Source organism: Nasonia vitripennis, chromosome 2, assembly GCF_009193385.2.
Source record: "Nasonia vitripennis strain AsymCx chromosome 2, Nvit_psr_1.1, whole genome shotgun sequence".
Lineage (NCBI taxonomy): Eukaryota > Metazoa > Arthropoda > Insecta > Hymenoptera > Pteromalidae > Nasonia > Nasonia vitripennis.
The window spans coordinates 1,535,998-1,563,350 of record NC_045758.1 but is presented as its reverse complement, the minus strand read 5'-3'; the positions used below and the strand labels follow the sequence as shown (position 1 = coordinate 1,563,350).

General features: G+C 46.9%; 2 protein-coding genes across 7 annotated transcripts; one reads left to right on the top strand and one right to left on the bottom strand.

Annotated features, from left to right (window-relative positions):
- Window positions 1-423: 423 nt before the first annotated feature.
- On the bottom strand, window positions 424-23,283 carry LOC100680172 (histone acetyltransferase p300-like). Of its 4 annotated transcripts, none has more exons than XM_008218300.3 (6): window positions 23,175-23,283; window positions 1,871-2,724; window positions 1,364-1,728; window positions 807-1,100; window positions 648-735; window positions 424-577 (listed from the first exon to the last, which is right to left on the bottom strand). In XM_008218300.3, the coding sequence occupies exons 2-5, from the start codon at window positions 1,951-1,953 to the stop codon at window positions 686-688; spliced, it is 792 nt and encodes a 263-aa protein (XP_008216522.1). In that variant the 5' UTR covers window positions 1,954-2,724; window positions 23,175-23,283; the 3' UTR covers window positions 424-577; window positions 648-685. The 4 variants fall into 4 exon arrangements, 3 of the variants coding, with proteins under 3 accessions (XP_008216522.1, XP_008216523.1, XP_016839570.1); XM_008218301.3 differs by having other exon boundaries at window positions 1,871-2,004; window positions 23,175-23,280; XM_016984081.2 differs by lacking the exon at window positions 23,175-23,283 and having other exon boundaries at window positions 1,871-11,246.
- Window positions 11,502-27,281, top strand: LOC100121401 (O-acyltransferase like protein). 3 transcript variants are annotated; one of them, XM_016984077.2, is made up of 10 exons: window positions 11,502-13,100; window positions 23,187-23,497; window positions 23,817-23,992; window positions 24,077-24,228; window positions 24,673-24,804; window positions 24,880-25,439; window positions 25,524-25,829; window positions 26,394-26,568; window positions 26,648-26,790; window positions 26,884-27,281. In XM_016984077.2, the coding sequence occupies exons 1-10, from the start codon at window positions 12,767-12,769 to the stop codon at window positions 27,010-27,012; spliced, it is 2,418 nt and encodes an 805-aa protein (XP_016839566.1). In that variant the 5' UTR covers window positions 11,502-12,766; the 3' UTR covers window positions 27,013-27,281. The 3 variants fall into 3 exon arrangements, with proteins under 3 accessions (XP_016839566.1, XP_008216527.1, XP_008216526.1); XM_008218305.3 differs by having other exon boundaries at window positions 24,709-24,804; window positions 26,884-27,265; XM_008218304.3 differs by having other exon boundaries at window positions 24,706-24,804; window positions 26,884-27,265.
- The last annotated feature ends 72 nt before the right edge of the window (window positions 27,282-27,353 follow it).

Sequence of the window (27,353 nt, the reverse complement as noted above, 5' to 3'; positions counted from 1 at the left end):
CGATTGCGCTTGAAACAAAGAAAAATGGCTGGTATTATTTTTGCCACAAAAAAAAAAAAAAACTGTGTAATAATCTTGGCTTGTGAATGCACGCGAACAGGTATAATTTTAGAAAAAAAGGATAAGGAAGAGAACGAGCAGTGCAGCGCGATGAAAAGAAACAAAAAACTGTAGACTCGTACACTAAGCGCGTATGTATGTAGATACGTAACAAAGGAAGGAAAATCGGTCAGTGAACCGATGATACATGTGTATAAGTTGCAGCTGTACTGGCGCGAGATACGCGGAAAATGACGAATTATGCATTCTCATGCGCGTAACTCTGCTTCGCTGGCTGATTCAGCGTTAATAGATAATGGCCGATCGGTAGTTTCACATGAGATGATGATATTTGTATTAGAATTCATATCAGAACGATAATCCTTTTAAACTGTTAACTCAAAACGATATATATATATTTATTCAGATAAAATACAAAAAGTAGGTAATGTCGATAGCTTGGTGAACTCAGCGTTAAACCAAAAGTTGCCGCGGCTAACTTTGAAATTCTCGTTCTTCGCGCTCTAACGTGCCTCCTCTGGAAATGTAAGAAAAAAGCTTGTTTATAAAATAGCGCGACAAGGTATAATAAAAAAAAAATAACTTACGATTCATATTTTCTAAAATCGGATGGATCTTAACGACGTCACCATTTTACTTCTCTTGGCGGGTGTGTGCTCGAGCTCGGTTTGGCAGCTGCAATAAGATCGTTAGCCTATAGACATTTTCTGAGACTGAATTTGACTAGAAAATTAAACAAAACTCACCTCCTGTGCGAACCGAGGCCAACTTTTTCTCAAACTCCTTGATCGGTGGGCAGACCGAACAGTAGTTCCGCGCGCAGCGCTTATAGTGCTCGCTGATCCGGTGAGTCGAGCTGCTCTCGCTATCCGGGCAGTTCGCCGTGTGGTTCAGCACCTTCTTCATGATTATGCAAGAGGGTATGCTGCACTGGTCGCCTTCAACCCGGCGCTGACAGTACCGCGAGTGCGCCATCAACAGCAACTGTCGACGGATGAGCTCGCGCTTCTCCGGCTGCTGTTCCCTCACTGCTGGCTTCCCTTGGCGAGAGAAATGAGTGCTTTTAATTGGCGGAATAATGTCGCTCATATTGAGGGACTACAGACGGGCCTATGCTTGAGTTTCGCTCACTCGAGCTTCTACAAGGAGCAACATAAATTTGTAGACTCAATCATTTGAAGAGAGTGTTCATTTATTTATTTATCATACAAACGATCTTAGACCCGATTTGAATACAGGAAAAATCGAATAATAAAATAAATAAATTAATTAATCAACAAATAAAAATAACCCAACGACTCACTTTTCCGATTAGCAGCGCCAGGCACCTGGACCTCTCTTGGCTCAAGCTTGCACTTCTTTGGACTCGACGGAGCAAGCTGTTCGGTGGGGGGCGCATCACTCGGCCTGGGATGTTCACCGTCACTCTGCGGCTGGGCCGGACTAATTACCGGATCCGGTTGCCGGGAAAGCTCATCGCTCATCTTGGGACTTGACGGCCCAGCTCGCTCGTCGGTGCAAGGAGCGCCACTCTGCAGCTGGGCCGGATCGCTCTCTGGTTCCTCGTTCATTTCCAATCCCAATTCCGACATGAGCACGTCGATCGTGTCCAGCATTCCCCGATAAAACTCCTGTTTCTCGTCATCTTGCATATCTAATTTGAGCTTTCTATCGATTCGACGACCATAAAAATTGTAAAATAAGAAATTCATTGAAAAACTCGCCTTTTCTTATCTTCATAATATTTATAATTTTTGAAGAACTAAACGGTGCACCAATTTCGATTAGAAATATAAGCGTATATTAGTACCTCATCGAAGTCTTCAACTCGTCGATCTTCTCTTTTGGCCCTTCGTCCTTCAGAACTGCGCACTTTGCATTGGTTGAACACATATTTCCGAGAGATAGAGAGAGAGAGAGAGAGAGTGCAGTGCTCGCGCTGGACTGATTATTTTGACACTTATTGGATGCGTTATGCACTTCTGGGCTCTTAACTTAACGAGGTTTTTCGGTTTGCGCAGTAAGAAGCAAAATTGTCATCGGATGTACAAGAAAACGGGTTTATTCGGATAAACGACACGATCCACGAGATGCAACGTCTTGACAGCTTGGAAGTGAAAAAACTCGCGTGCAACGTCACAGCTGCATATAATGGGATAGTTCCGATTTTGGCCACCTTACGAGATTCCGCGTGTATTATGCGGCACCACTTGCGACTTGACAGAGCGAGAATCTGTAATGCCTTGGGAATAGTCGCCACCATGCTTGGCAGCGCCTCTGGCGGAGACGGAGCATTGTTATCTCAGCCGATTTTGGAAGGTTTTTCGGGCCAAGTCCTTGACTTGCACCGTTTCCACGGGAGAAAAGCAAGCGACGCTTTTCCGCTGCATATGGCGGCAGGCTACGCTTTCCTTCGAACCTGCGCTCCAAGCGCGTCAGATAGGAAGACCGAGTAACGTATTGTGAATGTAAAAAAAAAAAAAATCCGAAATATGCCAGAATCGAATTTTTTAGCAGCAGACTGGCAGTGTTAGTTTGAATAACATAAAATACAACAAAATCGTCGCGAAAAAAGCACGCGTGTCTCCGTAGTTTCCTGTAGAAAGCGAGAGAGTTGATGTTCGTCGTTACCGGCAATGGATCCAAATGACGCAAGTAATGGGCCTGCAAAAACGTAGGAGAGATGTGAATACGCGAACGAAATGAACTTAGCGCCCGATGAAATCATCGCTTCATAAGATTATGGAGTTGATCCTCGCGGACGTTCCCCATATGAGTTTGATTATATCGAACGTCAAAAATTAAAAAACTTATAACCTAAGGCCAATTATCCCGTATATGCATGTAAACTGTAACAAGTTAATTTAGCAAATAACAGGATAGAAATAAACAAGTCGTGTACCGCAGTAAAAATGACGGTTGGATCGGTTGCAGACAATTTTGGCGCTTCGAGTATTATAACGAAAGAATAATAAGAAAATCCTTTCAAACGTAACGCGCCCAAAATTCACACAATAAACACTTGAATTACAAAATGAATTTATACGCATTACACGCTAAAACCATAGTCGTAAATTCATCATACATTTTTCCCGACTATCCGATAAAATGTAAAAATGAACGAGATTTTTTTTATCGATTTATTATCGATCACATCAGACGGACTGTGTCGCTGCGCTGTGTGGCCATTTTCTTCCTCGTAACATCGCGGATTACTACCGCAATCATTACACATGCGTGGACGTAACATATAGCGCGCCAAATCTTACTTAACGAATAATGAGCGTTGCGCAATTTATATTCTCCAAAAGTCACGTAAACCACGATGATCAGTCAACTGAGAAAATGGAGACTGGGGTCGATCAATATTTACGTTAAGTTGACAGGAGATTTTGATACCCTAACCGAATAAGTCCCAGAGCAGACCCTGCTATTAACCAAAGTATCACCTCGTATACAGTAACAAAAAAATCGCTGATTGCTGGAGTACCCTTATCGGGTGATTTGGGTACTTTGGTACGTTTTCTCGTGAATCTAACCTACATAGTCTTGAAGAGGGTTAAAAAATGCACAAAAATAGGTAGGCTAGAAGTTCGGGCAGTTGCTGCTAATAGTCGAAATATCGCCTAGTATCGGACCCCAAAATTCGCTGAATTCTGGGTGTCACTTGTCGGGCGTTCTCGATACGTTTGCACGTTTTCTCGTTCATCTAACCTACATAGGGTTAAAGAGGACGGAAAAACACGCAAAATCAGATAGGTCTGTGTCTGTACCACCGCCAGTTCCTGCTAAGGGGCGAAGTATTGGCCCGACCCTGAGGCTCCAAATCGCGTGTTTCTTGGGGTTCACTAATCGGGCGATTAGGGTACCTTGGCACGTTTTCTCGTGAATCTTACCTATATAGCCTTGAAGAGGACGGAAAAACCCGCAAAAATAGGTTGGCCAGAACTTCGGGCAGCTTTTGTGAAGGGTGAAGTTATCGCTATGTACGTAATCACGAAAATCGCTAATTTCTGGGGTTTATACTCATCGGGTGATTTTGATTTAGCAAAAGGAATCTAGTTATATTAACTGGAAACGTCGATTCTACGAGTAATCGCTACGCTGACTTGGTCTTTATGAGCATTCTAGCACTACATTATAGCAGTATTTATCTTTGATGATTTAATAATCGGTTTCTCTTTCTGCGCGACTTCCTTGATGAACAGTTTATGTAACTATTGCGTGAAGTCATTCTTACATTAAATAATTGTGATACGAGGCTATGCACTATAATAATATCCGTTGAATCATGCAAATTTTATGTTATTACGGCGCCTTATTTTTCCATAAAAAATCTTTGCAGATTGTCGCGGCCTAGTTAGAGTTTTAATCGTTATTTTTGGGTCTTCTAAACCTCATCGCTGAACGTTACAACTACAGTGTATCAAGTTGTTGAATTTTTTCATCAAAATAGATCAGCAATAATTGAGATGTGCACCAAGTTGGTATACAACGCTCACTATTTTCGAGCATTTGTTTACTCACTGACGCACGTGCATACGGAAGTGTATACTGGCGAACCGGTTTCTCGCTCGTTCTCGCTCTTTGCGCGATTCCGCGACAGTCGACAGTCAATTAGCTCCGATTAAGTTCTAAATGCCCGATTCGTTACGCCGGTGCCTCGCAGCTCAATGCGGCTGAAGAAACGGAACCTGATCTCATTGTACAGCCGTTGTTATTGATAAAGCTATCTCCTGCGATATACACAAATCAAGTCGACGTTAATAACCAAAAAAAAAAAAGAAAAGCGCCTCTACAGCGATATTTCAAAGCAGACGCAGAACAATCGTGATTCAGCTTCGTAGATCTTTGTGCTTTTCACGTGTATGGCCGCACATCGCGAGGGCAGTTCAAATAAACGAGAGTTCATAAATTACGGGACTTTCTAGCCGGCACGGATAGAGCAACATCGGAGCGCTTTATCGAGATCGAGGCTTATCTCGCGCGGATGCGCTTAACGAGAGCGAGGATGTGAAAGCCGAGAATTCGCGCCGCGCGGAACTTTGAAACACTCGTCGCGGCGGGTTCCTATACAGAGGCATTATGGAAAAGAGATTCGACGGCGGTGACTTTGATCTATTGCGGTGAAGATGTTGTTCCCGGTGGCAAAGTGAAAAATTATCATTCGTTTTGTGCGCGTCGGTGATTCTTGTTTTCAAGTTCACGTAACAGCATCTCCCCCCGTTTAACGATGCGGTAGTTTTTTCGTCGACCGGAGCATGATGCGGTTTCGTTTTGTCAGCTCTAAAAATACAAAAATTCGAGTGAAAACGAAGTTTTGCATCGCAAAAAATTACGCGTTTTCCTTCCTCGTTATTTACATAATACGTATAAGTAACCACCGCATGTGGTCGGACTTATTAGCGCACAACAATCGCAATTCGTACACAGTCATGCAAAAGTCCCGTAAAAAGTACGAGGTAATGAATTAATCAAAAGGGAAATATAGGAGTTAGACGCGAAAAGGAAATTAGTCGCGTAAGCCGCGATTGTTGAGGTGCTGACCATACGAGGGGCACACGTAACTGCGCCGTACATGCATGAGCATTACGCTGCACTGCTCTTTATCACCAAATTCACACGTAATGAGAAGCGATGATTCTACGTTTGCGGCGCATCGAAGCGTCAGAGAAAGTTTTTGGAAGTAGCGGAATCGGAGCTGGTGACTCGAGGCTTACGCGATCAGCGAGAGATTTCGATCGAATGCTTGCTGTGCCCTTTGTGCGCTTCCTACTACTTACTTTTCGTCGTGAGATTGAGAACATTTTTATTGTAATTTCAATGGACCGTCGCTATTTGGGCTAGCTTCAAGGTCGAGGTGAAATATAAACAATGATTTAGGAGGATGAAAAGTGAGGATTCATTCACAGCTTCCCGAAATAAATCAAACAAAACTATAGTTCTCGCGGCAACTGAATGATGCAAATGCGATTTTACGAAAAAGGGTTTGCTCATGCTCGACTAATCGTCGAATTCAAAGATCTCGCAAAAAGGAAAATCGGTGTCAAAAGCATGCGCGACAGCGTTCTTGGCCTTTATATCGGTGATTCTGTAAATCTCGACGTTCACTCGATTCTCTGCGGCCCTGTGTTCGACGTCGACCTCGCGATTCGCGATCTTTCACCCCTTGAGGCAGCCGCACATCTTGCGCGAGAGCAAAAGTGCCTGGCCTCGTTTCCTTTTGAATATTATTGAGGAAAATCGGATATGCCGCGTGTTGAGACGTGGGTCGAGATTTTTTCGTTCCTTCTAGTGTCAAATGTCGTTCAAAATTCAAACGGACGGCTGATTGATTACGAAGCGATGCGTCGAGTAACTCATCCGCGTTGTCTGATTATAGACTTATCAGATACAGGTTGATTGTATCGCGTTCGTGTAAAACTCGAAATTAAAGTAAAACGGCTCAAGTGCAGTATTTTTTTCCTTGTTATCTCTGGGCGCTTATTCAGGCTTGAAATTAATTGCAGTCGTAAAAGAAACGCTCGATTATACTCTTTTTGCCAGTAGCTCTGAACGTTTTAACCGATATGTTGAACGCAGTATAATTAAATTGGTAAATAAAGCGGACAATATACCGTCTGAGTCAGCGGTTACGATTTTATATCGGCATTTTCAACAGATCTCGCGACAATATTTTTCGACGCGATAGAGATCAAGAGAAGTCGACCTTAGCCGCTTAAACGTACAAGTGCTAATAAACCAGCTGTTTGATCACAAATCCCCGGTGATCTACGACTGAGGAAAAAGATTCTCATGGGCCGAATTATAATCGTTCGAATATTCGACAATTTCTTCAGCACAAAAAACCCGCCACTCTTATCACGCTGAAAAATTCTTATCTTCGATTGCTCCACCTGAGGCAACAGAAGAAGCGTAACGAAGCTTCTATAACAATGTCACTTGTCCCCTTTCGAGACTATTACGATCCAGACTCGCGACGATGAAAGTTTTGCAGTCACCCAACTAAGCCAACGACTGCACAATCCGCCATAGACGACAAGGGAAGAGAAAGAGAAAAGCGAGGAGAATCGCGCGACGATTTCCATGCGCTCTAATGACAGGTTACTCGCGCGCTCGCAGATTATTATCGCGGAAGATTCATTTTGCTCTCGCGCGCGAGTCTTCGCCTTAAAGAGCTCGAGACTTTGTTTAATTAATCGACTGGGATTAGCATCTCGTCTACTGGAGTTTACCTACTTTTTCCACGCAGGTGACGGATCGTTATCCTATACGAGGATTTTCTATTGTTTGCCGAGAGATCGATAAACGTTGAGTTCTTTTTTATCCAAGAATATATATAATGGGAATTATCGTGTCAAGAGCACCGTCTGTGCTAGTTTTTTGCCAATTTACTGGAATCGATCGATGCGACCCCTTTGAATCATTTATGGGTATCGTGGGTAGTTCAGGTCAGGTTGCAGCTGGTGGTTGTTTTATTCTTTTGTTTTATGCGGTGTGACGAAATCGATTGATAAACGAAAAGGATATATGCAGGAACGCTGCAATACCGATACGAGGTCGAGGAGTCGACAGGATTACAAGGATAATTCCGGGACTGAGTGATTTTTATCGTAAAAATGTTATTTAAATAATATTTCAAAACACGAGAAGCTTGCGAAACCGGAATATTAAAAAAAGAAAAAGAGCATTGAAAACCGATAACCGGCTGAATTATCGGTATTCATCGCGTATCAACACTCGATAACGCGATACTAAACTTCGCACGGCGATACAACGCCACCTGCTGTCCGAATCTCGTCATAAAATGATAAACCTCATAACTAAAAATAAATCCCCGATCGTTCCTCTACCCATATCGCAATCCGATTTCTCGATCATCTAACGATATTACATCCGTCGCTCTCATAATACCCGAGTATATACTGCTGAATCACGTCGAAAGGAGCAGAGCCGAAATTCTCAAACGGCATCCGCTCGACCTTGACGATATTGGGTAATACTCGCGGCAAATTAAACCCAAACCCAGGCGAGTTGATTCGCTCACCTTGATCAGTACGCTGCTGCGCACTATGGCGTTGCTCGAAAGCGTGTGGGTCACGGGTCAGTTATACGTATACGCTGGTAATTTGAGTGTTTGCGAAGGGAAATGCTAATTACCGATGGCATAATTAGCTAATCGATCGTTTGGGTTTGATTTGCACATTCGGATGGCTGGATAAAGAGGTATTATGCCGATGATCGACGACGGCTATATATATATATAAGCGTTTGAGAAAAACTTGTCGGAGCTGAGGAATTTCTCGGCTGATTAATAAATCGGTACGCAGTGTCGCGCTCGCTGAATATTCAAGCGTCTCCGAAATTTACAGCGCGGAAACTACACGTGCCCGCTAAACTCTATAATGGAATTTCATATAAGAGAATATTTAAAAACTTGTTAAAAATAACCGAATCTCTGACCTCTGGCTGCGCGGGATTACGAAAATCAAGATGAGCCAGTACGAGGAAGCTCGATAGAACGATGGTTTTATAATTTCTCCGAGCTCGGTTAAACTCGTAATCCTTTCCGTTGTGTCTACTTTCAAGCGACATACGCGCGCCGAGGATAAGAAAATTCACCGCTGAAATGGGCCAATTTGCACGGAACAGACGAACCGCTCTCAGCTCCAGCGCTTTCGTTATCCACATTCATCCGACCATTAATTAAGTTAACGTTCTTGTAAATAACTACACAGCTGATAGACTCCTGCAAGAGGCGATGACGCTGCACAAAAGCCAGACCAGAACACGATCTGGCACCACAACAACAACAGCGGCAGAGCCGAGAAAGTTCGCGTGTTTACAGCTCTAGTTTTCTCTCCCAAAAAAACTCCATCCCATTTCGATTGCGCAGAGATGCTTAAAATCCGCGCGTATACTGCACACAACGCTAAGTGAAAGAGGCGGCCGCGTATTAAAGTCGAGTGTCGAAATTGGCGAAGGCAATTTCTCTCTTCTCGTCGGCGCAGTAGTGCAGTGAAATTGAAACTTGCCGCCGCTAATACGCGACGTTTCCAGAAACAATTACATCGCACTGGATGCAGTAGTCACGAGGATAGAGCCGAGAGCGAACCGCGAGAAAACGAATTTCAGCACGACCGAGCATCCGATAATAGCCGTGTCTGTCTGCGTGCGGTCTAGTAGTTATGCGCGGGAATAATGCGATGTCGGTGTGTATGAGGACGTTTCTGCTGCTGCTGCTGCTGCTGCTGCTGCTGTTCGACGAAAGTTTTATATCTTGGGCAAATCTATTTTTTTAAAAAGATGCCAAGGCTGATTCAATCGTTTGCAATTATTTCTAAAGCTCATCGTCGATCATTAAAGAAGTCACTGACCTTGGAAAACATTTTACGGCGAAACCAGCCAAATCTGAATGTAATAGCCGCTATACATAACCGAAAATAAAAAGTGCTATCAACCGGCGTGCCGTTTCCCAACGAAAATAAGCGTCCACCTTGTAATACTCGAATTTCGCATGCGCCTAAACACAGGCCTCGTCACAGACGAGAGTCGAAATTTCACCGATATCTATCGCGCACGACATTTATATACGCAGCCGAGTTTCGAAAGGCGCTGCTGTGTACCTGTATATCCGCGCAGAAAACGACGCTCGCGTGCTTCTATATAGCGACAACTGACGCGCCACCCGCTTATTACATACCTACCGGACGTATCCGTCAAGGATTCGAATGTTATCCTCTGTGTACGTGTATGCGCTTCGTACGCCGACATTGAGCGATGAGCTTTTTCGCCAATTCCGTCGAATTTGCGTAAGACACTATATACTGTTTCACCTCAGGCTCGATCATTTTTCGTCAGCTGATCCTACCATACACAAAGTGGAGTTTGATTACAGGGCCTTTTTTGCCTTTTCGACTCGGGCGCTCTTCGATTTCACATCGAGAGCGAGAGCGTTACGGCGCGGCTCTTGGTAAACTTGGTTAATGCCAGGCATTACGGCTGAAAGCTTACTGGACATTAGTCGATCATTTGCGACGTCCGATTGTGTGCTGTGGCATTACAGCGGGAGAACAATGTAAAACTTCCAGAAGGACTTACTATGGATCTTTAATTATTTGCTACAGTTTCACATCTGCCACCTATATCGGCGCGAAGAGTCTTTGCATAACGCGCGTGTAACAGCGGGTTACTGCAGCGCGTACTCGTGTAATTCCCAGACTCGTTACATCTCTCTTTTACGTAAATATATTTGTTTCTAGAAAATCTCTCCCGCTAGATAGCCGATAACGAGCCTTCGAAGCGTATACAGTCCCCAAAAATCTGCGCATCGCGAAATCTCGCCCGATATGCAAATTAACGCGGCAGAAACCGTCGCAGAAAACATGATATTCCAGACGCTGCGGAACAGGAGTCGATTTTCGCGCGCGTAACTATGTAAAAAATCGCGTGCGATGACTTGCAGGAGTGTATAAGCTGCAGCAGCGCGGAGAAAGGAGCTATCCCGGAAAACACGGGGCAGACGACGAAAGCGAGAGAGAGAGAGAGAGAGAGCGTAATGAATCACGCCGGCCGATTAAGATATTATGCAAAAGGATTCTAACGAATGCCGGCCTTACGTAACTGACGTAACTCTCCTCGCGCATGTGTGCTAAACTCTATATAGAGTCACAAAGGCTTATTCCGCATCGGCGATCGCGTGTATAGGATCGGCGGCGGCTTTCTCGATTAACCTGGAAACCTTCTTTCGCTTATACTTTCCTCCTGCTGTACGCATATACTGTTGCATCATTTTAATAGATAACGCTCGCCGCGGCGGTTTGCGCCGCTGCAGTGCCTTTATGTAACCGAGTCGCGGTCATTGTTTGGATAGAGAGGCTTTCCCCGCGAGTGTCTGCGAATAATCGCTTTTCACGCGATATTCGGTATCGAGAATTCGGTTGTTTATACACCGGAGCTCAGAACGAGGAAGTGGTAGTTATAGGCCGAGTGGGATAGCTCGAAACGAGCAGGTGTCAGTGCGGAGAGCGGAGGGAAAATTTCCGGACAATTTAATGTGCTGTAAGCCCCAGACGGATATGCAATGCATTGCTTAACAAATAAGTGACGCGTTGCACTCTCTGATGGGGATGGATGATATTACGCGAGGATTAGAGCAGTTGTATTGCTTATTTAATGCGTTATTCGAAAGCTTGTTGATCCGATAGAAGCGAAAAACAACGTCCAAGAGTAAATCGAAAGCCGTCCATCGCAAAAAATCATCTCGCTTAATCTCCGGTTCCCATCATTCCAGAACGGAACAACGCAGAAACAGCATTTCAGTCGAGACCAATATTAACCCAAGTATATATATATATATATAAGGAAAGCAATTTTCTCTCCCGCGACGCACCAGCTGTACAGTGTTAGACTTGTTGCGCGCTTTTTATTTGCCTACGTGAGTCGCGCGCGAGTCGGACAACAATAACCGATGGCGACACTGCTAATTGAATTATAAGCGATCGTGAGCTGCCGTTCGATTAGAAATTGATATGGGTGGACGTACGCGGCGCTGCGGATGTACGGGTGAAAGTATGACGCGACGTCGATAGATCCCGCGACGATACCGGGAACATTTTTTTCACTCGGCTCGGAAAGTTAAATCGATTAAGTGACACGGCTGTTGCGTGAACGCGCAGCCTTTTAAACCATAGCGACGCCGATTTTTACGCTTTTCGCCAGAGCCAAGGTTGAGTCTCGGGGACCGATGACACGTCGCATTTTTCGTCTCCCATCACCGACTGTCATCGTGTACCGAGCCCGAAGGTCGCGGAGAAGAGCGTTTGGAAATCGTCGTTGAAAGGGTCGCAAAAAAAGAGGATTCTAACGAGCTCGCGCGATTATCGAGTCTCTCGAGAGCTGCGTTTAAAGGTTAAGAGCAGGTACGCCTCGAACATCGTTATCTTTTTTTTTTCAAGTTTCTGGAAATTCACCCTCCAGCACAGTCTCCCGCGTTATCCCTTGCTCGGAAGTGCACTGCCCACGTGGTCTTTCACCATCGAGATCGTGACAGGGAGAGTCCGAATAAAGTCCAGCACCGGCAGAGATAGAGAGAGGGAGAAAGGCCCAGCGTATCCTACCCACACGTTTTTAGCGTTTTCACCGGTGTGCGCGCGCGCTCCTTTTTTCCCCTACTATCTTCCACAGCCAAGAGCGGCGTCGGTGTCGGCGTAGCGGCTCGAGTCTCTGTCTCGGGGGGGCCCACGTCGCACGCGGGCGAAATCACTTCTCGAAGAGCAGTCGTCGCAGTGGCAGCTTCGACTCAGCGATCTTCGAGATTGCCTGGAAGCGCGGCTTGCGCAAGTGAAGAGCCAAGTGTATAGCGATCGAGCGGAGAAAGGTACATCGTCCTCGGGTAGGTCTCTGGAAGCGAAGAAAAGTGCGAGAGACAGCAGAGCGAGCAAGTTTGAGTGATGACTGTCGAGATCGGTAGTAGCGGCTGCTGCGAGCTGCCGAGTGAGCCCGATTTTTCCTAGACCACACTCGCGAACTCTCAAGTGCAGGGAAGGATGAAAAGGAGCACGTCGACCTGATACGCGATGATGCCGTGGTGAACCCACCGATCGCCGAATCCAAGCCCTTCGCTGACTAACCGACAACCCCCGCAAGCAACCGCAGCCGAGAGAAGAAAAGAAGAACAAGCGAAGAAAAATATAACATCGACACGATGCGTTCGCTACTGTGCGTCTCGCTGCTTCTGCTGGCGACGATCGGCAGGATATCTTGCGACAGCGAGGCATCGGTGCGGCTACAGTCCATCGTGCCGACGATAGACTCGAGCGAGCCGGCCAAGGACGGCGACGCAGCCGCGAATCCCTCGAGGACGCCGGAAGAGCGCTCGAGCAACTGGACGACGCTCACCGAAGCCCTCGACATCTTCAGCGCGAGGAACCTCGCGAGGAACTGGCAGGAGGGCAAGTTCCCCCTCAACCAGGAGTGCGAGAGGGACGTCAGTCGCTACATCGAGGGACTGAGGCGACAGGAGCTCTGGGCGCTCAAGGGTGAGTTTTTTTTTTTTTTTCGCCCTAATCGCCGCGGAGAAAGTTCGATTCGTCGCATCTCTATAAAAGTGAAAACTACGTAATACGCGAATTTAGAAAACGAGATGAGCGTTTTTAGCGAAGCGCGCGCGCGCGCGCGCGAGTGAAAGCGCGGTGCACAAAGCACTCGCGTAATTCAGCCGCTGAAGAAAAAAGTATAACGATAAACTACGGACGGGCAGGCCGTCGGGAAAAAAGTCAAAATCGCTTCGAAAGTCCATAGAAAGTGCAAGCACACGTCGTCGTTCCCAAAAAGATCCGAGGCCCGTTATCTCTCTCTTTCTCTCTCGCTTCTTCTTCGTCAAATATTGGACGTTCGAAAGACGTTGCGAAACGCGCCGGCTGTGTACCAATAGAAAGTGCGAAAACGTCACCTGTTACGCGATCTGCCCACCGAGGCGTTATTTTCTTTTTTTTTTTTTTTGTCTTCGAAAAATAACAACAATAGGCGTGCCCTTCTCAAGGTTGCGGATTTCGCGAGTGCGCAACGCGTGCGATGTCGGGTGATCGCGGCGCGGTGAAAATAACGCGTGTAAAAAGCCGACATTCCGCCGGCTGCTTGTACTCGCGATGAAAACCGGAAAGTTATATGGCGCTAAGTGCGACAGAGCGCTCCGGTCTTGATCCTGCGCCGTAGGAAAATATTCGAAGCGCTTGAAAAATTGAAATGGAGTAATTAATTTATACGCTGTAAACACGAGCTGGATTCTTTCGGCGACGAATCCGTTCGATAACGATACGTCCGTGCACGTATTGTTTAGTTTGCTCGCTGTACAAATCAACTTACACAACGGCAAAACAAACCATAACACAGCGGCACGCGTCCATCAAACGGCTTTACATAAAGCCATGCCATAATTTACGTCTTCTATTACTGCAGCACATACGCGCGCCGTGTAATATCCGTTGCCGCATAGGTCAGCCGTAGACATAGTGCGGCGCACAATTGCGCGATTTTTCCAAAAAGGCCGATTATTATCCCTCGTCTCTTTATGTAAGAGGGGAGGTTTTGCTAGGTCGTAGCTGGTGTAAAAAGCCTGACGAAATCGGCGCTCGAACGCGCGTGGCTAATTATACGAGAGTATAAAAGTGCGTTTGTGCAGCGCAGCTCGTAACGGGGGTTGGGTATCGGTTCGGCTGTGGCATCGATGCGAGCGCTTAGAATGCTTGAATTACCTCATTGGACTTACGTCGCTGCGCTTGCATTCTTCGGGACGTAAAAGTTTTCTCGATTTACGATGGGCTCGCGGACGACACGCCGCTTTATTTTATATCCTGATATCACTGTGCGTGCGAATATGCATCGTAAATCGTGAGTCTAAGAAAAAATTCGTGCACAACAAAGCCTGCACGCTTGCTTAGCCGAGTCGATCGCATAGTGCCTGGTTCTTGAGCCGTGGGATCGCCGCCGGCAGCCGTGTCGCACTTTCATCGTGCGTCCGAGTTTCACTTTTTACCGGCGCCGACCAGCACCTGCTACACTTGAACTACAAAGACGCAAGACGCACGGCTAGTTTTTTCTAAGGATTCACATTGTTGCGCAACCTGGCCGGATACTTTAATGTTTATACGCATACGCGCTCGCAGGATTGCGCAATATAACGATATGTCGTTGACGAGATGCGTGTTGATAGGCTCTGCTTTATTGTTGGAGATTGAAAAATTAACGTCGCGTCAATCACGCCTCGAATGATGATGAACATGATGATCCCCGTTGGGGCACCACAAGCGCGTGTAATGAGTTGGAATATTTTACGCGCGAATCTCAATATCGCGCGATGCGTATAATTGCGCGGCGATTGACAATGTTCGTCGAGAAAATTATTGTATCGATATCTCGCAACGCTTGCGCAATCGGTAGACGAGGATTTCGTGAAAGGACGATTCTCGATGTAGAGAGAGAGAGAGAGAGAGAGCTCTGCACCCTCTCGTTACGTCATACGAGGAAAAATCGATCGGGCGTCGCGAAATTTGGGTTACAACCTGAGCAGCGCACGTGCATATCCTCGTGGGGAACCCGTTTCTCGGAGCGGCGAGCGAGCAGACCGTGCTGAATGTGGCATTGACCGCGAGCCTTCATTTTTATAGATTCGCGTTTTTCTTCATTGATTGAGAATTCGATAAAACTCTAAAATTTCGTAATTCATCACGAGGGGATTGCCCGCTATATGTCTTACGATATCAAATTTTATTAAAAATCCTCTAACGACTATGTGCGTTAGAGATCTGCAGAAGGAAAAAACGCGAACGAATAAACATACTCGTAAATTTGCTTTAATGACCCTAAAATTATCCATAACGAAGCTTATTCTCTTAACTCCCGCCGTAAACTTGTATCGCGTTTGCTTCGCGCGCGCTCATACGAGAAACGAAAAACCTCCTCGTTGGCGTCTCTCGCGCATCATCGCTTCCCGAGAATATGGGAAAAAAGAGAAAGGCGCGCGTCTGCATATCCTGACACTTTCGTCCGCTTGTAATATTTCTCCTTTTCGTGCACACATCGCCGCGGCGCACCCACGAGACCTTGACACGGATTTTTCATATTTATAAAGAAATGCCGATGCGCCGAGAGAGAGACGATTGATGCGGTTGGGCAATGCGTGTAAAGAGTCGATATGGCACGCGAGGCTTGCGCAAGACGGAAGGGCGGACGCGGAAGATTTTTAATACGAAGCAGAAGAAGAGCCTGACGGAAGAGCCGCGTGTGCAGCTGAAAACCGGGTCATAAGCGAGATGTAACAGCAGCCTTCGTTATTTTCACGGCGTTACATGCATCGAGCATTACTTACGCTCTATACCCATATTCTCCGTGCCGTGATCGCTTTCTCCGCGGCGGCGACGCTAATTGAACGGCTCGCGTTAGAAAGTTACGGCATAGGGCGGCAATATAGACTCTGCCGTTCGCTCCATCCGAAAGCTCGACTCGGGAAAATCCGTATCGATGTCCTGCAATTATATATATATATATATATATATATATATATATATATATATATATATATATATATATATATATATATATATATATATCGCGACTGACGTTGCACAAGGAAGAGGAGGAGACTCTTTACGTTGAGTAACGCGCGGTTATGCAGGTCGACGCAGTGGCTTTTCTATCGTTCATTGTGCTCCGACTGACCCGATAAAAAAGTAGCCAAAAGCCTTTTACGTAATCCACGGCCGAGAGCGGCGTCGATCAGCTGGGCATAAATTTAAAATAGAGAAAACTAAAAAGCCATGGCGTGCGCGCGGTTAAACTCTCTTAAAAATATACACATAACTAATTTCAGGCCTGTCGAAATTCCTTCTTACTTTCACGCGGTTTACGATAGGGGAAAATTGGCGCTTTTTGCGCGATTCGTCCTTATTGCGGCGCGAAAATTCAATTTGGAAATGGCTTTTTAAAATCCTCGACCCTATGCGTGCAATAATGAGAGCGAGATTTCTCCTTCGATTAGCATAATCGGGCAGTCGAGATATAGCGGATTCAATGACCGAGTATAATGCACACACAATAGCATAGTATAATCGCCGAGCTCGACAAAAAGAAGACGCTTTCCAATCCGCGACTCGCTCGTCATAGAAAGTCATCTCTCGTAGGCGGAAAACGCGGAGAGATGAAAGGAGCGAGTTGTTGCATTCCTCGGTCGCGCGGTGTCTTTCAGCAAAAAGCGCATCCCTGCTACGAGTGCGGTTAATTAATCGAGTAAACGATCGTTATCGCGGAGACGAACGAATCCTTACGTAAATTCATTATCTTCCAAACGTTCTCTCGTATTTTTATCATCCAAAGGGATTCCGGCTGGATTTAGCCGCTCTGTGCGCAGCTGACGTAACGAGCGTTCGATAATAAAGCGGCGAATGGGGCAATAACTCTGAATTTTACATAACAATATTCATTCAACAATCGAAAAGCACAATACGGCAGCGAGAGTAGCCGAGGGAGAAAGACATTATACGCGCGAAATCCCGCATTAGAGAGAAGAACACACAGCTCTCGCTCACAATGGAATGTCGGGCTAATGCGCCTCTAAACGTATGCGCGCGATCAGCGAGTTTCTCTCCTCAGCTTTGAGAATTATGAGTTTTTTTTTTCCGCGCGGAGAGGTAAAAGCGACGTTTTTGCACTCTCGCTTTCGTCCTGGAAGAAAGCGCGCGGTGCTGTGTGTGTGGGGTGTACGAAAAGTGGAGATGATCTGGATCGTTGCTATCGTTGTGTGTAGAAAGTATAACGATGATTTATTTTGATGGATCTCTTACTTTCGTAAAATTCAAATACACACGTACGTTGATTAGTCCGCGGCGTCCAAGTCGATGACAAGAAAGCATTTGACATTCTGGACTATTATAGAGCAGCAACTCTCACCGGCTGTCTGGACACGTGTGTGCGCGAAACAAAATCAGGTCGACGTGTATACACACGCCAATTCCGAGAAAGAGAGACATTTGCATGTCGAGTTTCGCGTAAACGCGTTTCTGCCACGGCGGAGCAATTAAATCAGCTACTGCGCAGAGAAAGAAAAGGCAAAGCCAGGTATTCCAGTCTTGTTTTACGAGGCTGCGTCCATCATCCGATCGGCGCTGATCCTCCGTTGAGAGATAATAAAACGACCGGCGAGGGGCATATCGGAATGCGAACGCGGCTTGTAATAACAATGAATTATTATTTAAAGACGAGGGCGAAAAGCTGCATCATCGATGAGGCAAGCGATGCATCTCTCCCGACGAATATCACGTAAAGAGATTCAAGGTTTCGAGATGCATCACCTGCGGAGGACGACTTTTTAATCGACGATCGAGTATACCCTTTTCGCGAGATGGAAATCGTAAAACGCTTGTATACATACAAGCAAGGGAGCGTCTTTGTCCGGCGAGAAAAATTCTCGGATCTCAATTAGCATGTGGGTCAATGTTGCTTTCGACAATTTCGCTGCCGGTCATTTAGCCTCCGAGAGAGAGAGAGAGAGAGAAAGAGAGACATAATGCCTTGCGCAGACATTTTTGTCTCATCTCGCTCGAGTCCTTGAGAGGAGTTTCGCGCGACATGTTGTATTTCTGTATAAAAAAAGATACGATAAATCGCCATGGTCTGGTGTATCCGAGATCAACCACAAGGTTAATTCTCGGAATAATTAATGATACGGCCGGAGATTCGCGTGAATCATATGCATAAAGCTCCGATTAGTCAGCGGGTAATGGCCGGTAGCTATAATAACAACAGCAACAAATTCAATTAGACCGGGCTTTCACGCGCGTTTACAAATACACACACACGCGCGCGATGCTCCGGCACGCGGTAAATATTACGCTAAACGAGCTTCGCGCATACCCGAGCGAGGCGTAATGATTATTTACGGACTGATCAATCGACAGTCGTAAAATCTGTGCATCGCGCTTTCGCTCGTCGGGCCGTTACAGTAAACTCGATTTTTCTAGCTCGCGCGCGCGCGGCCTAAGACTTTCGAGACACACGGAGCCGAAAATCCGCGAAACCGCATCAACTGGTCCGTATCCCGAGCGGCTATGATCTCCCCGAAATATTGCGTAAAGTCGAATTTCGCCGGAACTTTCGAAAGTCCGCGGAGAAGAAAAAAAAAACTAGAACCGCATAGCTCTCGAAAAAAAGGACCGAGATAAGCATCCGACTGGTCCGGATAAGAGGTAAAAACGAGCGTCTCCTTTCATTAACGCTCCAATTTTCACCATATATACCAATGCGTAGTGCGGCGACGAAAACTTTATACACACGGCCAAGGCCACGTGCCCAGCGTTTCAAAACCGAAGAGAGAAATATTTCTATCGCTGCTTTCGTTTTCGGGGTCGGCCGCAGCTGATTATTCGTTTGCAGGAGGCAGAATTAGAGACGCTGCATCGACGGGTAAAATTACAACGAAAGTAAAAGCTCCTCGAGTCCGCGGTTATTAACGAGAGCCAAAGGCCAGGCTGTATATGATGCTCGTCTGCCGCGCGGCGCATAAATCAATGACCTAAAACGCCTTAATCGTGCTAAACGAAAGGGAATGCAAAAGAGAGCCCCTTTCTCTTTCCGAATCACTTTCCCTGTGATGCCGGCGCGCGCTCCGATTCAGCAAGCGTCTGTCTCTCTCTCTACGAGCCGCGCGAAATCGTCAAAAATTTTCCTATATCAAAAAGTCCACCCGGAGGAAGTGGAAGAAAGCTGTTCAGCTCGTGTCCAGAATCGCGGAGAATCGGAATTTGAATAAAATCAGGGTTTGCAGGCGCATTGTGGCAATAACGACAACAACGACGACGACAAAGAAGAAAGAGAAAATTCCGGCCGTTTGCGCAAGCGACGATTCGCTGTGTCTTTCTATACGTATCATTATGCGCCGATCGTAAATTTTCAAACGCATTATTATCATGCCGCATACGTCCCTCGCGATATTCGATGCGTGCGGCCGATCGTTTCGCGATTACTGTATCGCCACCGGGAAATTGCAGGCGCTTGTCGCAATTGTCGCGCGTCGCTGGGGAGATTTTTATTTCGCTCTCTGCCAATGGGTTTTCGAAGGAAACTGATCTACAATAAACTAATCTACGAAATCCGATGGGATGGCCGCGACGAGGAAAATAATTCCGTGTCGATAACCTCCCTGTTACGTATAAAAATTTCTCGCCGAAAAAAAAAAAAATAATAATGACCTCACAGCCATTCATTCAACTTGCTCAATCGAAATGTTATACGTCCGATACAGAAAATATAGCCTACACAAGCACCCCGAGAAATCCTTGAGCTGACCGAGCTTAGCCAAGAGGCCCCTGAACTTAGCCAGACTCGGGGGAAAAACCTCGGCAGTGAACGTAACTGGCCGACGTATAGTCGACGCAATAATCCGATCGGCCCATCGAGATAAACCGGTCGCGGCTCTCACGCGCGCTCGTGTATACGCTTTACACTGCATTATGCCATCCGAAGAAGTCACGATCCGACAAAGTGTCTGCTGCTGCGCTGCGACTTTTTTCTTTCTCGTCGTTTATCGAAGAGCAACAAATTCGGAACAATCGGACGAGCCGCGATATTGAACTTGACTTTGACTGCACGGCATCGAAAGCATCAGCGCCGAAAACCCATTGTCCGGCCGATTTCTCTCCCGCTCGCATAAATTAAATGAAAGAGTAGCACATTTCAGTCCGAGCACGTATTTAACCTTTCACTCGCGCATGAATAGCCGTGTACCCGCGAGTAAATATGTATATCTTCCAATTTTTCAATCTTTTTCCGTCAAAGAAAGAATTTTCAATGAATCGAGTTCGCTTTTTTTTCTGTCGACGTTGTATAATGAGGAAGCTTTGACAATTTTACACTCGTATACACGGCTATCGTTAAAGCGAATCAATCTCTCGGCTCGTAAAAGCGCCGATCCGTCGTTAAAACCGACGGAAATAGCTATCCGCGAACAAAAAGCCCGTCCGCGCAGTGCAATGCGAGTATCGAGTCGATAAATCAAATGAATTGCATAAATCTCGCACACGCAGCCATTACGCAATACAAATGTCAATTCTCTACCACGGCATAATGTAATCCGCGAATCGCGCGCACCGACGCCTATAATAGAATCCGCGCGAGCACACGCCTCATGCATATGCTGACATAATACTTTCTCTCTATGTACTGTAATTCTCCGGTGAATCGGAGAACTGTGCGTCCAGACGATGCGGGACGGGAAAAAATGCGAATCTCTGCGCGCCGAGTCGAGAGAGAGAGAGAGAGAGATTAGATAACGATCGCTTCCCGAATAGAAAGTTCTTACTTCATCTCTCGAGGCGCCGCCGAGTGGTCCTCCTCGAGTGTATTATCTTATACACTGGACGCGTCGTTTGTTCGCGCTTTTGCTGTCTGCTAGATTAAATGCACTGTAACCTTTAATTATCGCCTGGCTTATATCGATAAAAGTGCGCTACAACCGTAATCGCGATTTCCTTATTCGACTGCCGCGTACGTAGTGTGTTTATGGTGCCACACTGCCGTTTACAACCTCGGATTCTTTTTCGCTTTCCCACGCAATCGCAGCTATATACACGCGAGTCAATCAACGGGTGTGGATTTTTTGACAGTCCGAGCTTATACGGGCTAGTCAGAGACTCGTTTGAAAAACGAGCCGCGATAGGAGGGATATTTATGGGTAAGATCAAAGGGTAAACGTTTACCGTGATAAAAATCCAGCAGCGCGGTAAGTCGAAATAAAACGCGTGACTTCGTTTACATAACGGCGCAACGGCCGCGCTTCGATAATTGTCACTGCGCACTGTATAGTTACATCAGTACGGATAATGGCGAAAATCAAAGGAGTCGATGCCTACGCATTACGCCGCTGAAAAAGCCCGAGGGGAGTCGGCTGAATGGACTGTACAGCCGCGATCGTTATGTCAACCGGTATGACGGCCGGGAGAAAATTAACGTTTCGAAAAGCCGCGTACTCGCATAAGAAAGGAATATCAATGCGCGCATTACCGAATGTATGCGCAAAATGAGTCGATGAGCAATTACGTCGAGGGCTTTTTGTTCGGGATTTTCACGCCCGTCGAGTGTAACCGATTTTTTTACCTCCGAGTGATTTATCGCTGCGCTCGGCTGTGTCTTTTTTTCGTCGGCGCACGACCGCAGTTGACGAAAATCTTTTTTGGAGAACCGCGGCTATTGCGCTGGTGTACGACGAGGAGCAAATATTAAGAGGATCGACGTCAAACAGTCCTAGGAGCTGGTTGTAGGTACTATCACACATACTTCGAACCTGTGCGTGTCAAGGATAGTCCTACGTTTGCCGAAAAATCAAAACAAATATCGTTAAAAAATCATCTTCGCGCGTACCCAATTCGAAAATCTTCCGCGAGCGTTTACGCTCAATGACGGTGCAGCTCTCGCGGCTCATCATCAGTCGCTGACCCACTTGACTCCCGTCCGGCCGTCTCTCCGCATATAATGACCGCAGCAGAACACTTTCGCCGTCGCGAAGATGTAGACTCTGGTCACACGACACCTCCTCGACGCTTCCGGTTCTTTATTGCCGCAGCGGATCGAATTAGAATAAAACAAGCTGACGCCTAACGCCTCGATCGCGGAGAAAGTTCGCCGGCTAGAGATCGGTATGCGTGAATATGTATCGAGGTGTTCGCGTGGGAAGTTAACGGCTGGCTTTTGCACGTTTTTTTTTTTTTTCGCGGAGAATAACATTCGGCCAGTCGTGGGTGAAAGAAATCGGTTAACCGATCGTCGACTCTTTCATGGTAATTTTGACGCTGACCCTGTTTATTTTACCCATTCGATGTATGCCAGATTTTAATCGCGATGTAAAATGACCGAGAACAATTGCGGAACAGTTATCCGCTATCTTGAACATCTCAATTTGGCATCAGGATAATACCGCTTTCGTATGCAAATTCGTATCGAAGAAATGTACGGCATTAAGCCCGGTAACAAACCGTTAAACGTGTCAAATGAGTAGCGAGACTTTACGGTAATTTATCTCGGCGATCAACGATCCAAGTCGTTCGCAATTTCTAATTTCATCCTCTTTACGAGCGTAATATTTCCTGCGACGCTAGTCACGCGTGTGGGCACGAAATTTATCGGCGCCCATCGAATATTAGCCGCTTTCTCACGTGGCGACGGGGACCACACCTGAGTTTCGAGGAGAAGAGAATAAAAAGGTTAACGCGACAGTTATCCGCGGGACGATTCACGCTTGGAAAACACGAGTCTCCGCGGTTTGACCTCTTTGGTGCTTACCGTGTAAATTAATATCCCGCGCTTAGGATCGTGTATTTGTTCGATTTGCATCGATTTGAAATTTACATAAGATCGTCGCGCATGACATTGTCATCCGTATAAGACACGGCCTTTTTCACAAAATTTCTCTCATTATCATAGACAATCCCGCGCGCAACACCTAAGCCGTTAAGACGTCTAGGATGAAAACAGAAAAATAACTGCCAAGCCCATTGTGAAACCTGCATTCTACAGTCGATACGCCGCGATGATTTCCATTATACTGAAGGACTAAAAAAATACCTCACCTCTGATTGCAGTCGACGATGCCTCGGGCCGCTACACGAACGGCTTCTTCTGGGGCAACTCGTACTTTGTGGGCTCGGCTACCGAGTGCGAGTTCATCGGCCAGGCCGCCAGCAGCAAGTCGTCGTCGTCGTCGTCGTCGTCGTCTCCGGAATCGATCAGCGAGGCCGAAGAGTTCAATGCCGAGCCGCACAAGAAGCGAGCCAACGTCGGGCACAGCGGCGCCTCGAGCATCGTCCTTCCCGAGGGGGCCAACGACAGGCCGCCTTATCCCCTGGGATTCTTCATGATGAGGATCGCCGTGAACGGAACCCTGGCACCTGCGGTAATTGAAACTTTGGTTACTCGTTGCATTATGATTAGGACATTGAACCAGAAAAAAAGAAGAAGCTCGCAATGAGATTACGTCAATTTTGCTCGAATCATTCCGGCGAGGGATTAGATTGCCGGGGCGATAATTATGTGCATTGCGTCGCGCTGTAATGAGGGATTATGACGCCGGTCTAGACAGCGAAGACAGGCTGTGGCTCGCGTGTTTTCTATACTACAATGAATATCAGGGAAAATAATTAAATTAAATTACAGCGTGTAATTGCGCTCGTCGCGATATATTTTTATTCTTAATCATCGATGTCGTGCTGCAGACGAGGCTGTTGCACCTCGGAGTCTGTCTGCCGTTCTCCTGTCACGCGGCTGACGTGGCCGTCATCGCCAAGCTCGCCGCCAGCGATAACGCCGGCAAGTACTCCTTCGTCGAGAAGGTCCGCGACCAGCACGACTACTACGACATGTACGCCGACAAGGTCTTCTGGATCCTCTTGTGAGTAACGCCTTCTCTCGCACGTCTCTATACATTTGCACTTGTTGTAAACTCTACGTAATAAGTACTCTCTTCCATGCACAGCGGAGTAAGCACAGTAGTGCTCTTCCTGCTGATCGGCGGCACGAGCTACGACGTCTACTTGTCGAAGCGCATCGCCCGCAAGCAGAACATGTCCTACGACCTGGAGAAGCACGTGAAGCTCGAGCAGTTGGCCACCGGCAAGATCCACAACGGTAACTATCAAGGCTATCAACCTTCCAGTCTAATGTACCGAATGTCCATCGAGGAAAGCAAAACCTTCGCTCCTTCACGCCTGCTGTCAAGCTTACTCGAACACACGCAAACTGCAACGTCGTGCGCAACTTTATCTCTTATATCTTCTGACTTTGTACACTACTTACTGCCACACACGCTACTACGCAAATTTTTCTCTCTCTCTCTCTCAGTCTCTCTGCGATGTATATAACAATAACAGCAAAAATTTCACGCTCAGCATCCGTCTTTCAACTCTGTATCCGCAGCCGATTGTGCTACATGTATTATACTATACAAAGTCTTCTCTTCTCTACCGATGACTAACAGAGAGTATAATGGTTAATCGACGATACGGCGACGACCAGGCGTGCGGTAGCTGACTCGTTTTGTTTTTCTGTTCCTATCCTTGCCTCCCCGTACAGCGTCTCAAGGTAGAGCCTACATTCCTGTTCCAGTAGCCGAGTCCGGGCAGGTCACCGCCTCGCCACCGATCAACAACAACAACGACCACGAGGGTAGCCTCCGGCCGCCCACGCCGGATCTTCAGAAACTAAGTATGCCCCGCGACTCCGTGCCCTCTATAATTGATGAAATTCTTACGTTAACTATACAATGAACATTTAACGCAGACGTGTGGGAGGAGCTGCTGCTGTCCTTCTCGATCCGGGCGAACTTCCGGGTGATCTGCGAGGGCGAGGTCGGCCGCGACACGATCAGCACGATCCACGGTCTGCGCGCCATCTCCATGGCCTGGGTCATCCTGGGCCACACCTGCATCGTGGTCTTCAAGTACTCGGACAACATGGAGTACCGGAAGATCGTGGAGAAGCGCTTCCTCTTCCAGACCATCCAGAACGGCGCCTTCAGCGTCGACACGTTCTTCTTCATGGGCGGACTGCTCGTCAGCTTCCTCTACTTCAGGACCAACGCCAAGGGCGACCTGAACAGGCTGACCCAGGGCACCAGAGGATTCGTCGCCGGCTTCCTCAAGTTCCTCGGCTTCCTGGGCTACAGGTTCTGCAGGCTGACGGCGCCGTACATGTTCGTGCTGGGAATCACCGAGATCTCCATGAAGTGGTTCCACTCGAACTCGGTCTTCGAGCCGCCCACCGCCGACCACGAGAACTGCCAGAACTACTGGTGGAGGAACCTGCTCTACATCAACACGCTCTACCCGGTCGATCAGATGGTAATTTCTTCTTTCCCTCTCTAATGTATAACCGAGGAACAATTTCTCGGCGGATTCAAAATTCTCGTTCTCTTCCTCGAACAGTGCATGCTGTGGAGCTGGTACGTGGCCGACGACACGCAGTTCTACATAGTGGGCGCCGTGATCTTGATCGTCGCGACGAATCACTTCAAGATCGCGGCCTTCTCGCTGGTCGCCCTGATGGTCAGCTCGTGGATCACGACCGGCTACATCGCCCTCGTGAACAACCACATGCCCAACACCGACGACCCGCTGGCCCTCTTCGACAAAATTTACGACAAGCCCTGGACCCGGCTCGGTCCCTACCTCATTGGCATGGCTGTCGGTTATTTTCTCTTCAAGACTGATTGCAAAATTAAGATGTCCAAAGTGAGTGCTAATCCGATTACAAACGCTCATCGAGATCTAATCCTCGAGATTATAGTATATTAGTACCGACAGTTATTACGAGTTCGTAGCTCGGAGCGAGTCGTCGAGGAGTTTCAGGAAGAAAAACGAAATGAAAGTTATCACGTACCAACGGCCTCTGGTATTAACGTCAACTGCTTTTCGCTCCCGCCGCGCGCTCTATTGCACAAGTTAGAATAATGACTCTTCACGCGGCATTTTTCCATAATTAAACCTGCATACGCAATTACACACGAGATGTATGTATCGGCTCTTAAAATTTCGGCAAGAAAGAGAGCGAGAGAGAGAGAGAGAGAAAAGTTGTATTTTCCTCTAACAGTCGTCGGCGAAGAAATCCGAGGCAGTATTACGCCGCGCGCGGCTCTCCGTAGCGTGCTATTACTGCAATTGCGGGAGAGGCTCGTAATATTTTCTTGCTGCGAAATTAAAGAGTATTTTTCAGCCCGACGCTAAGTTATATCGTAATTTTGTTCACAACTTTCGTGGCGCGAAAAAAAATTAAAAATCCCGCACGCTCTTTCGCAGGCAACTGTCTTCATAGGATGGCTCCTCTCGACGGCGTGTCTGCTGAGTCTGCTGTACGGGCTCTACGAGACGGAGCTTTCACCGGCTACCGGAGCAGCCTACTCTTCCCTCAGCCACAGCGCCTGGGCTCTGAGCTTGGCCTGGATCGTCGTCGCCTGCAGTACCGGCTACGGAGGTATTAATCACATGGGTTTTAACGCGTATATGTTTCGGTGAAAGCGACGGAGAATAACATCGATCTTCTCGCGTTTCAGGATACGTGAACGACATCCTCTCGGCACCGATACTCTACCCGTTCAGCCGAGTGACCTACTGCGCGTACCTGGTCCACCCCATCGTCATCAGGTTGACGGCTATGAACATGGACTCGCCGCTTCACCTGGGCAAGGACAGCATGGTGAGTCGAAAATATATAAACGTTATTATTAACTCAATTTTGCAGAAAAATATAATTTACAAAACTAACCGAGACTTGCGTTTCCCTTCGCAGCTGATCACGTTCTTCGGACAAGTGGTGGCCTCCTACATCCTGTCGTTCGTGATATCGGTCTCGTTCGAGGCGCCGGTAGTCAGTATGCTCAAGATCCTGTCGCCCAAGAAGAGAAATCGTATTCAGTAATACGGAATCGAAGGAAGAGTGCTGTATGCACAATTTGTTTTCCGGGAGAATTACTTTCGTCGTCTAGGTCTTGCGAAAGTAATCCTGCTCTATCCCTAAGCTGTAATTAATTGCAAGAGGTGCTTGTTGTTTATCCACCGCGAGGACGAGACATTATGCGACCGAAACTAAGCCTCGGCGAGACCTTAACTGTGTTTTTTATTTTTTATGTGTAGCGTATAAGTATGTAAAATAAATTATTTCTCTTTGTATATATACAATTTAAAGTACTGGATAGTTTTTAAGCTTTCTTTATATCCTATAAATATATCTTGATTGTGTGCGGAGTGACGGGTGAGCAT

Coding starts and splice junctions, on each gene's coding strand:
- LOC100680172 (XM_008218300.3), bottom strand. CDS start 1,953: ATGTGTTCAACCAATGCAAAGTGCGCAGTTCTGAAGGACGAAGGGCCA. Junction 1,101..1,363: donor TGGCGCTGCTAATCGGAAAA/GTGAGTCGTTGG, acceptor TCTCTCGCCAAG/GGAAGCCAGCAGTGAGGGAA. Junction 736..806: donor GGCCTCGGTTCGCACAGGAG/GTGAGTTTTGTT, acceptor ATCTTATTGCAG/CTGCCAAACCGAGCTCGAGC.
- LOC100121401 (XM_016984077.2), top strand. CDS start 12,767: ATGCGTTCGCTACTGTGCGTCTCGCTGCTTCTGCTGGCGACGATCGGC. Junction 23,498..23,816: donor ACGGAACCCTGGCACCTGCG/GTAATTGAAACT, acceptor GTCGTGCTGCAG/ACGAGGCTGTTGCACCTCGG. Junction 23,993..24,076: donor AAGGTCTTCTGGATCCTCTT/GTGAGTAACGCC, acceptor TTCCATGCACAG/CGGAGTAAGCACAGTAGTGC.